Below are 11,178 nucleotides of genomic sequence, written 5' to 3'. Positions count from 1 at the left end.
AGCCACCTGTTACTGGTAATAAAAACTTAGGCTTTAAACAAAAAGAGCAGCTAGATCCACATCTGGGTTTAAAATCCTTCATAGCATGATGTCTGGGCTATGTCAGTGTATAAACAGAAGTAGCCATTTAAAATACTGTACCTTGGTGGAAGGAAGACTCCTCATACAGGTTTCCTGCTGTTTCTTTGGAATTAACCCTGATCATGGCAATAACGTCACTGTGGCTGAGGTGGAGGCAGAGCAGTGTGGATACAGGTGAATGAACAAGGATTGCCTGCAACGGTGTTGTAAGATTACGTTCCTGTGAAGGTACAAACACAAGGCTTCCTAGAACAACAAGGTTCGAGTGGCAATGTATTAAGTGCATATTAACCAAAAGATAAACACCATAAAAGTCCTGTGGATAGAACTGCTTAATCCTGCCTTGAAATTGCTAATGTGTTCCTTAACACAAGCGAAAGGCTACTGGTTAATTTTAGCCTTGCTGCATTTTGTTTTGTTTTTTTTTTTTGAATATGGTGAACAAATCCTTCGCCAAAGGCAACTTCAACAGCTAGCAAAAGATCTTTTCATTAACTTTTGGTACAGTGAGCCTACACAAAATTTGAATCTGATGTTTCTTGTAAAAGGTTATCTTCTTGGCTCATCCTTATAATTTTAAACAGTGAATGGAAAGGGGGGCTTTATTTATATTGGTCTCAATCTGATCTGCTGTATAATAGCAAAGAAAGAAAGGGGTCTCCAGGTGGAGGCCAGTTGCTGATTGTATCCCCCAGGACTCAGCACTGGAGCCAGTTCTCTTCAATATCTGTACCATCACCTGGATGAGGGCATTGAGTGTGCCCTCAGCAAGTTTGCAGATGATACCAAATTGGGCAGGTGTTGATCTGCTTGAGGGTAGGAGGGCTCTGGATCAGTGGGCTGAGGCCAACTGTGTGAGGTCCAGCAAGGCTGAGAGCCAGATCCTGCACCTGGGGCACAGCGACCCCATGCAGTGCTATGGGGGGAGCAGCTGTTGGAAAGCTGCCTGCTGGAAAGGGAGCTGGGGGTCGATAACAGCCAAATATGAGCCAGCAGTGTGCTCAGGTGGCCACGAAGGCCAACAGCATCCTGGCTTGTATCAGAAATAGTGTGGCCAGCAGGGGTAGAGCAGTGATCGTCCCCCTGGGGTCAGCTCTGGTGAGACCACACCTCAAATACTGTGTTCAGTTTTGGGCCCCTCACTACAGGAAGGACATTGAGGTGCTCGAGCGTGTCCAGAGGTCACACAAGCTGGTGAAGGGTCTAGAAAGCGAGTACAATGAGGAGCTGTTGAGGGAGCCAGGGTCGTTTAGCTTGGAGAAAAGGAGGCTCAGGTGAGACCTTATCGCACTCTACAATTACCTTAAAGGAGGCTGTAGTGAGGTGGGGGCTGGTCTCTTCTCCCAAGCACCAGGTGATAAGAGGAAATGGCCTCGAGTTGCGCCAGGGGAGGTTTGGGGTGGATGTCAGGAGAAAATTCTTAACTGAAAGGGTTGTGAAGTATTGGAACAGGCTGCCCAGGGAAGTGCTTGTCACCATCCCTGGAGGTCTTCAGAAAACTTCTAGGGCTTTGTCACATGTTTTAATGGTGGACTTGCAGTGCTAGGTTAAAGGTTAGACCAGATCTTAGAGACCTTTCCCAACCTGATTCCAAACCCAAATGATTCGGTTATTCTATGATCATTTGGCCTGATGGGACCTACAGTTCAGCCTGTGTGTTGTGCACCAAAAATGTTCAAGTAAGTAACCAAATATGGCAAAACTGAAGAAAAATACTAGTTTGAGCTGCCTTTAACCTGATATAGGACCTTACTGAGGTCAAGAGTTTTGCAAGAAGTTGATTCTGTGATCAGCCACCTAGGGAGGGACTAACAAAAGCTTTTGCTAAACTTTTCACTGTGTAAGTTAACTGGTAGTTGAAGCTGTCTGTCTGCAGATGGGTTACCCTGCAGCTGCTGCCCGCTTTCTTTCCCCTACCTTTAAGGCTGTAGTTTCTGTGAACTTGCAGAATGAGAGGCGTTTTCTACCCAGTTGTGTCCTTTATCAGTTCTGCAGAAGCGATAAAGCAGGGAGAGAAAGGAAGTAGCAAAGTTGGCATCTTTGTTTTAAAAAGATCTACTCGGGGAGAAGCATGGTCCTTAAACACTGCAGCCCACGGGGTTCCAGTGATTGTGTTCCCAGGATATGATTTCTGCAGAGTCACAGGAGGGGTTATAGTGAGTTCATTGCAGAATGCTATCTGAAGGCTGTGCTTTATGGGGGAGGAGGAGGGAGGCAGGTGTTTTCTGGACCTATTGCTGTAATCTCAAAGCCCTACAGCATGCTTTCTGATGTCATTGTGTGCATCCAGTCCCCACACCCTGAAAAAAATAAATCGAAAAGTTAGACTTTATTTTTCCACTAGTTCAGAGAACTTCAGAATGGATTTTTTTTTTTCTGTTAAGCGAATCTGAGAAATAAACATAGCACAGAGAGGTGGTCTGGCATAAATGGATCCTTTACCTCCCACTTCACTAAAGGAGTGTTAAGGTAAGCTTGTACAATTCTGATGTTCACTCCTGTCCTGATGGAGGCAGATGGGGTAACCCTTTAGTTTCCAGTCTTGCTGCAGTGTGGGACTGCAATTCAGAATTTTTGAAATTGGATGGGAAATCCCACAAAGAGAAGCAGTTCAAACAAGGTACGTATATGATAAGAGGTTGAATGCACAACTTTATGTGATACCAACTATAAAAACCATTAAAGTTTTGGAGATAGTTTGAAAAATCAAAAATCCTTAACACCATAATAGAAGTGTTGAAAAATTGCGTGATGTTAAAGGTGGACCTGGAGACCAAACTATTTGCAGTTTAAGGGCCCTAGCAGGAAAGCTAAGAGCCCACCTCAGTTCGTTTCCCCAGATAAGAGGTAATGTGATTTCAGTGAGTCTGCAGGAGTAAAACCAAACTATTTCTTGTATTTTGTAAGAAAGTGCAAGTTATTTAACCTTGTGCATGTGGGGAAATGGAAAAAGGAGGAAAAGAGGAGTTCCTTCAGTTTTGCGTCAGTCTTCTGTGGGTGTGTCAAGCACCAGCATCTGTACCAGCCTGAAATACGAGGTAGTTTCTGTAACAGAAGGAAATAGTGAGGCAATTCTGCTGAGGTTATGAAGACTTAAGGAAATGAAACCCTGTGTCTGTTAGGTTTTTCATCCCACTCTACATGGCAACTCCTCACTGTATATCACAGACATTTAATCGATGTCTTCTATTTGATCTACATTTTTTTTGGTCTTAGAGATAGTGAGCTATGTTTTGTTAGCGTCCCTATCACTGTTTCATTGGAGTACTGCTGTTAAATTTAAACAATTCACCCCACAGACAAGTCAATTTACTCGGCAGAGGTAGAACATTGTTGTTCCCTTGGGTTAAAGGCAGTCTAATAGGCAGTCACGTCCTTCTGCCACACATTCCCTCCTAGCATGTCTCAGAGGCTTATGCTGATCCTCCGCAGCCCTGCAACTGCTCAGCCCTAAGCTGATTTTGCTGAACCCTCTGGTATTTCATTCCTTCGCTCCTTCTCCCTCTTCCATTCTCTGCCCACAGCAAACACTTCAGAATTTAGCAGCGGCCAAAAGCCTGCTCTTGAAATGAATGGTGATTTGAGTGAATGAATGCTGTATTCACCCTCAGCCCTCCCAAGCAGGCTGTGTCTTTGTGTGCAGCTAAATCCAAGGTTTGGTACAGAGGCGATTTGGATTGCACACATCGTCTTTGCTGCTCTGGAGAAGGCCAGGAAATTTGGATTTCATTGGGTGCCGGGGTACGTGTCCTCCTAAGAGGACAAAGTGGTGGAAATCAAGATGTTCCTGTGTCAGGCAGTGTTAGAGCTGCCTGATTGCATTGGTTATGGGCTTACTCTTGAAAAACTAAACAAGTGAGATCTTCAGTCCTTCTACTTCTATGCACATCCTTCTCAGCAGCATTGTTAATCATTGCTGTGGGCAACATAACATGGAAAGATGGTCACTTAGTGTTTTGGACTAGGATTCCTATCAAAAGGGCTTTCTGAATTCTTCATCTAATAGACATGTTTCTGCTTTGAGTAACTTGGATAATTTGTGGGGTGAGGAGGGTGGTGTATTGCAGAGTCATTGTCCAAACTGATGCGTTAAAGGGAGCCTGCAGAGAATTCTGTCCTTAGGGCCACGATTCACTGAGCTGTTGAAGGCCTGGGGCAAGGCTCTCCATCACCAGCAGTTCCAACCGTGCTACTTGGGATTAAGCAGGAAGCTCCATTTCTGTGAGCGATCTTTCCACCGGAGTTGCTGAAATTGCTTCAGGTCTTTGCTGGAGTCTCAAAGTTCATGCTGACTTAAAAAGAAGATAGCAAAGGGAGTTGGTCTAGATACAGGACCTCTCCATTTTCACATCAAGACTGAGGAAATCCTTCTACATGTTACTCTCACTGGCTGGCAATTTTCTGGGATCCTGTCTCTTCTGAGCCCTGTTTCTCACTGCCTCCCTTCCTCACAGTTTTTAGTTTTTTCCTCATTTGATATGACAAGGAGGAACACATTAAAAAAAAAAATCACGAAAAAAACATACAATTCCTCAACAAGGCAGGCAGAGGCTTCAGCACACCAGCAGCATGACCACCATCACTTGGGAATGAGTCCGTGTGCTACAACTACATGAAGGAAAGCTTTTAGTCCATCTTACCTTCTGTAGGATGTGGCTGATAATGACAGATGTGAGTTGTACCCAAATGAAAATGCAGCTGGCAGGGCTACAAGTCCTTAGGATGCAGCAGTGAATACAATTTTGAAACAAATGTTCTTGGCTACACTAAGAACACAAGGTACATGTACAGTCAAAGCACCCTTTCAAGGAGCTAGGCAACAACAAAGGAAAGAATATTTTCCAAAAATAAAATAATTTGAAACATTTCTTAGATTTGTCACTTATTGAATTGGGATTGAATGTAATTATTAAGGAAAAAAAAGGAAGTGATAAGCTTGGCCAGCCTAATGGGCCTGTTGCACATTATGTACTAAGAGCAGTGTATCTGTGCCAAATAGTCTCCTGCTCCCCAGGTAACCTGCGAAAGAAACATCCCTAATCAAGTCACAGTCCAGCTGGCTCTAGCTGCCCAGGGATACACACTTTTTGATAGCTCTGAGCATAGTTTAAAGTGCTCCATGTCATGCCTGAACACTCAGAAAACAAAAGAGATGTCCTGGGCAGGTTAGCTGGTGGTGTCACGTTGCATTGATAAGGATTACACACAGTCTAGGTTAAATCTGAAGTCAATATCAAAAGTGGGCCTGAACACATTGTGTTGTCACACCTGTAAGGAGAAGCTTGCTTCATCCTGGCTCTTGCCTCTGTTAGAGAGATTTGCCACCGTAGTTGGTTTCCTCTCCTGTTGTTTTCCAGAGAGGGACCAAACTCATGCAGATGGGAAGAGATCACTGACCTAGCATTCTAAGAAGCAGAAGGGGAAAACACCAGCCTATGGCCTGGTGCATAAATCTTTCCTCTGTCTGCCTACACCTTACATCCTCCCATCCAACTCCTTACACAGCTACCTTACCTCCTAGGTAGAGCTATGGATTTCCAGAGTGATTTGGGATGTGAATGAGGATGCATGCAGGGAGGGGAAGGAAAACTCTGCCTGAAATCCTCAGGGTGCAGGTGCCTCACCTCCAGGTCCAACGGGGCGGCTGTGACACTGGGATCCACGAGGCTGGCTCTGTCAGAGGGCGTTGTGTGGGTGCTCCCGAAGCTGTCAGACTGGTTAGATTTGGCTGCACAGGTGAAGGAGAAAAACAAATTGAGTTATCAAACATGTTACACAATGCTGTTTGCCTTACTCTTCTCCATTTTTCCTACAATTTCCACAGTGCGTTCTACTTCATGAAAAACATGTACAAAAACTTGTTCCACTGGGAAGGGGTTTTCCTCGGGTCATCAGATGAATCATAGCCTTTCCAAAACATATTTTTTTCCCTCTTGCAGAGAGCTTTTTGGTGAAACCAAAGCACTGTGTGCCAATTAGCAGGAGCAGGGTTTCAGCTGCGTTACCACCGTGTTGATTAACTCGTTCTGTGTCTCCAGGAGCACTGCTTGCGTAAGGCAATGAGCACTTCCACTCACACACAAAGTCCTGGCTGTGACGGTGCCTTTTCCCCAGTAGTACCAGAAATTCACAGAAGAGGAGTTAGGAAATAGGGCAAGCGAAGCTTGCCTTTATCCCTAATATAATTAGCGATAGACAAAACGTCCCAGGGCAGAGCTGAGCCTGCTTCTCACCCTGTGACGCCTTTGGCCTCAGGTTTCCAGGCCCCGTGACGGGCGTGGGCGCAGCTCTCCCCGTGAGCACTGCCCCACGCTCGTTACCCACGCTCGTTAACCTTTAATTTCACCCCAGCTTCACCCCTGGCTCTCCCAAGGCCCTGCTGGGCGGCACCAGCCCTGCTCCTCAGCTCATGCTCCCTCCTGAAGCCGAGCCAGGGCCTGCCTCGGCCATGAAGCTGCACTTCAGCATCCCCGCTGCTGAGGAGCTGCAGGAGGGGCATGGGGGCCGCTATGTGGTGGGCTTGGGGTCAGGGTGGGTGCGTGGATGGGTAGTGGGGGGCTCGGTCATGGCTCTGACAGCTCTGTGCTTGCAGCTCTACTCCCTGTTCCTGGAGGGCTTCCTGCTCGGCAAGGCTCGGTACCGCCAGCTGCGCCGCTGGGACGAGCAGGTGAGGGCTGGGATTCAGCCTTTTCCCCTCAGCCTCCTTCCCCGGACACCGCTCCCACTGAGAAAAATGGCTGGGGAAATCCCAAAGGTGGGATCTTTCCACCCAAAGTGCTCCCACACACCCCTTGGAGGTGGCCCTGTCCTGTGTAAGGGCAGCCCCAGGAGCAGCAGGGGATGCTGCACGATCCCATGGGTTATTTCCAGGGGAGTCCACGTGATGATGTCTGTGCTGGTGTTTTGTTTCTTCTCCCTTTGGCCTCAGTCCCTTTCCCCTCCATTTTCCCTCTGGCATTGTTAGGAGGAGCAAAGAGCACATGACATCGAGCACATCCCCGTGCTAACCCGATCCCTCTAGCCTTTGCCAGCCCTTGGCAAAATCCTCCAAGTGCGATGCCTCCCGCTCCAGCTTTTTGCTTTTTTTATTTTTTTTTTTCTTTAAGGTTTACCATTTCTTGCTCAAGGTTTGAGCTTCATTAATGCTTTCAACAAAATCTTCCCCTTCTCTGTGTCCCCTGTAACTGACCGTTTACCTTCATGAAGGACTTTACAACTCATTAGCAAGCTTTTATTTTTAATTTGTTCAAGCCTGCTGTTGGTAGCTGCCACGCTTGGTCTTGGGGCTTGGCAGTGCACTTCTGTCCCTTAATTGTCCTCCCTGTAGTTATGTCAGGTTGCTTGTTTATAGTTCTTATGTCCTTCTCTCCTTATTTTAATTGAAATACTCTGCTAAGGTAGAACAATACACGCATACAGGACTTCTTAAGCTCCAGGACAGGGTAATTCAGCTGTCTGACCAGATCACACATAGTGGACACAAAGCCTCAATTCTGTGATGGATGCAGGACACAAATCAGCTTTTCTTGTGGACAGATTTCTTTATGATTATACCTGATAATATTTCTTGAACGCTTCTCTGAAGGGTTTGTCTCTGGCCTCTGTTGGATGTACAAAATCAGAAACCTATATATTTCTTTTTTCCTGATGCTGTGCCTTACCTGTCCCTTTTCTCTTTCTGTGCCTTTGCCTCCCTTCTATCCCTTTATATATTTTGGGTGTGTATTTGGCATTACCAAACCCCATTCCTTGCTGCCTCCCAGGGCAGTTCTCTTTACAAAAGGACTGCCTGAAGGGAACAACTGTTGAGGAATCGGTAGTAGGTGGCACAGCATTACAGGGCATGTGAGGCCCTGGCTGCACTGCTCAACGGGGAGGTGCAGCTATGCAGAGTCTGGGCCACATTTCCTTCCCCCAAGGTGAGGTGCCTTATTACCAGAGGGGATTTGCAGCCCTAAGCACAGTGCCTGAGGTGAGTGGCATACAGGGAGGTGTGAACAACAGGAACTATATCCTAAAAGCTCAGGCATTTGGGTATGGGAAACCCAGGGTTGTTCCCTATTCCGTCTGAACTCTTAGGTGTTATATGCTAGCAGTAGGAAGGAAAACAGGAGGGCCAGGCTCCCTGTGCCAGGACAAATGCCATACCTGTTAGGCAGCCTTCCCTCCTGTTTGCTTTTGCTAAGCCAGGACCTGTGCAGCTGCTCTCTGCCAGTGACTTCAGCAGGAGTGGCAGCATCGGGCACACCTGACACTAAGTCCCTTTGAGAGCTTGACAGCTTCTAAATATCTTCATGTATACCTTTGGTTGAGACATGTTTTAAGCATTTTTAATCTTAGAACAGTGTGTATTTTTTTATTTTTTATATTTAATCAGATAATTGAGAAGGCAATGCCCAGAGCCCTGCTCGCTCTGTACATAATCCATCTGTGACAGCTTTACAGTCAGTGTTGCTGTTTTCCTGGGTTAGCAGTTTTGTTTCTGGAGCTCTGTCTGGCTTGGGCATCAGCACACAGATGATGGAGCGTGGTCCTGGGTGAAAGGACTCGTCTGTACACCATGGGCAGAACCTGTCCCAAAAGCAAGCTGATGGGATTAGACCAAGTAAGAGGTGATTAATTCAATTACACTTTAAAACTGATGATGCCTCCTGCTGAGGAGGGAATAATTTATTGCAGAAAGATGAAAAAGAAACAGCACCAACTATAGCACATCTTTAAAAGATAATCTTTCCAAAAAGGGGAGTAAAGATGTCGTACTTAGGGAAGCTACTCTCTCTGGTTCTTTGATGTGGAAGTTGTGAAGGAAGAACAAATACCTCCTCTACAAGGCTGGAGCATCCTACCTGGGCTCCCAGCACAGCAAAAATCAAGCTGCTTGTTGTGGTCCTGTGGGCTTTCCTGGCCCTGGCTCTTACCCTGTGGTGGGGAGCTGGCATGGGGCTGAAACGCGTGTCTTGTGTTGGGTGGTTTTAGGTTGGAGAAATAAACCCAGAGCCTTAAGGAAGAATGGTGGGAAGCAGATTTGGGGGAGGAGGATCTGACTCTGGCAGGACAGCAATGTGCAGGCTGTTGGTGCCTGGAACCACCAGGTGTGATGTTCTCTGCCCCAAGTTGTGCCAGGGGAGGTTTAGGTTGGAAATGAGGAGACATTTCTGTCAGAAAGAGCAGCCAGGCACTGGGACAGGTTGCCCAGGGAGGTGGTGGAGTCACCGTCCCTGGGGGTGCTCAAGGAGAGGTTGGACGTGGTGCTTGGGGACACGGCTCAGTGGTGACACTGGTGGTAGGGTGATGGTTGGGCCAGGTGATCTTGGAGGTCTCTTCCAACCTTAATGATCCTGTGATTCTATGTTGGTGATGGCTTGCATGTGAAATGTAGCCTGGGCTGTTGGGTCTGTGCAAACTTTAGAATTCAGGGGCATGTTTCTGTAGCTCCTTGCCATATGAAAAGGTCTAATTGGCAGGGAGAAGCTTCTCTTCTCTGTAGCCCTGATCCTGAGGACACACAACTCACAACTGTATTTCAACAAATTTGCCAGGCAGCCAGCACTGAGATGAATTTTATTATTTTTTTTTTATTTAAAAAAAAAAAAAAAAAAAAAAAAGTAGGTCAGAGTCTTGGCTTGTGCAGACGGGTGATAACAGACAGTGCAGCTTTGCAGGTGAGGCATGGCCTGCACGCAGAGGGAGGAGAGGGGACCTCCTGGTAGTGATTGTGGCTCCAGCTTCTGGCAAATTTCTTGCTCTGTCTCCTCACTTTGCCTGCCTGTAGAACAGAGATAATATTTTTCCCTCCTGGGTGAAGATCGCATATATGAAGGACTCTGAAGATGAAAAGCACCCTATAGCAGCTATTACTGTTAGCTTCCCATAAAGCCAAAGCATGTAGTGCTATCTAATTCTTTTGTGCTGTGTAACTTGGAGCAATTCAGGCCTATCTAGTAATCAAGAACTCAAACAGCAACGTGTTGCCAGTGTAGGGAAAGTGGCGCTGTGAGGGTATGCCTGACTCCTCTTTCTATCTGCCAAGTGGGAGAAGGTATTGCTAATTTTTCACGAGCAAACATTTTTTTCTTTTCCAAGCTTCAGCTACTGGAGTCATGTGAAAGACTTGGGCAGCTGGGCCTGGAGGAAGAAGCCAGCTCGCAGGATTTAGTGACACTGACTGCTGAGCTGAATACTGGTGCTGAAAACTTAATTAGTAGTAATGTCTCCGCATGCTATAGGAGTGTCAGCTTACTGATTGGATGCCAGATGGTTTTGATTTAGGCGAAGGAAGGTTTCCAGACAGGCTAACTGATTCTTGTTGTGTTTAGTAATGTGCATATTGGGAAAGTAAGCAGAGCATCTTTGTGTCTTGAGGTAATTTGCCTAAACAAAATATTAGAGGTTTGATGGTACTATCAGAGTGAAACTCAACATCCAGCAGTTTAGCATCATTTAGCTTGAAAATACAATAAATAAATAAATAAAAGCATGCTTGATGTGAACTTGCTGCCAATTGCAATACTGTAATTGTGGTTTTGCAGTCCTTTCAGGTCTGCTTATAAATGAGGTAGGTTTGTACAGATATTATACTCTTATTAGCCAGCTAATATAGCTGGAGGAAAAATTGATCTTTCAAATAGTTTGTGTTTCTGAAAGACTACCTGTTTCATTGACAATATTATGTGATCTGGTGAAAGATACTGCTCACTAGCAAAATAATAAAAGCCTCTGAGGTAGCAAAAGTCACCAACTTTCTTTTTTTTTTTTTTTTTTTTTTTAAATGGAGTTTTTAACCTGTAGTTCTGTGATAGATTAAAGAGATCCCATATGGACATATTGAAAAGAGAAGACCTGCAACCTTATTGTGTTTGCCAATGAGGTGTAGCAGACCTAGCTGATAAGGTTCATACAATGCCACTTTTCTGACTTCAAGCAGGAGCTCCGAAGGAAGTGGTAAGGCTAAAAACGAGACACCCATCAAAAGAGGCTGTTCTCTTGGGCTTGTCTCCTGTTGGCTGCTCAGATGAAGGTTCCTGTTTTGCCCTTGCCATGGGCCCTGAGGGCCACCGGGGAGGTGCTGAGCAGGTACCTGCACTAGCTTGGCATCAA

At 46.0% G+C, this 11,178-nt stretch overlaps 1 protein-coding gene across 5 annotated transcripts in view; it reads left to right on the top strand.

Annotated features, from left to right (window-relative positions):
- Positions 1-19: 19 nt before the first annotated feature.
- Positions 20-11,178, top strand: part of SNX31 (sorting nexin 31) — a 34,062-nt gene continuing 22,903 nt past the window's right edge. For 3 of the 5 annotated variants that reach the window (XM_082754302.1, XM_082754300.1, XM_082754304.1), the window contains exons 1-2: positions 20-255; positions 11,006-11,154. In XM_082754302.1, coding sequence (XP_082610428.1) covers positions 204-255; positions 11,006-11,154 — 201 coding nt within the window. In that variant the 5' untranslated portion in view covers positions 20-203. Of the gene's footprint in view, positions 256-6,471; positions 6,596-6,673; positions 6,749-11,005; positions 11,155-11,178 lie in introns of those variants that run through there. The other 2 variants (XM_082754303.1, XM_082754301.1) reach the window with 1 other exon arrangement.

This window comes from Aythya marila, assembly GCF_965140915.1.
Source record: "Aythya marila genome assembly, chromosome: 2".
In the NCBI taxonomy this organism is placed as follows: Eukaryota; Metazoa; Chordata; class Aves; order Anseriformes; family Anatidae; genus Aythya; species Aythya marila.
The sequence above is the reverse complement of the archived record's forward strand: the minus strand, read 5'-3'. Positions and strand labels throughout refer to the sequence as shown.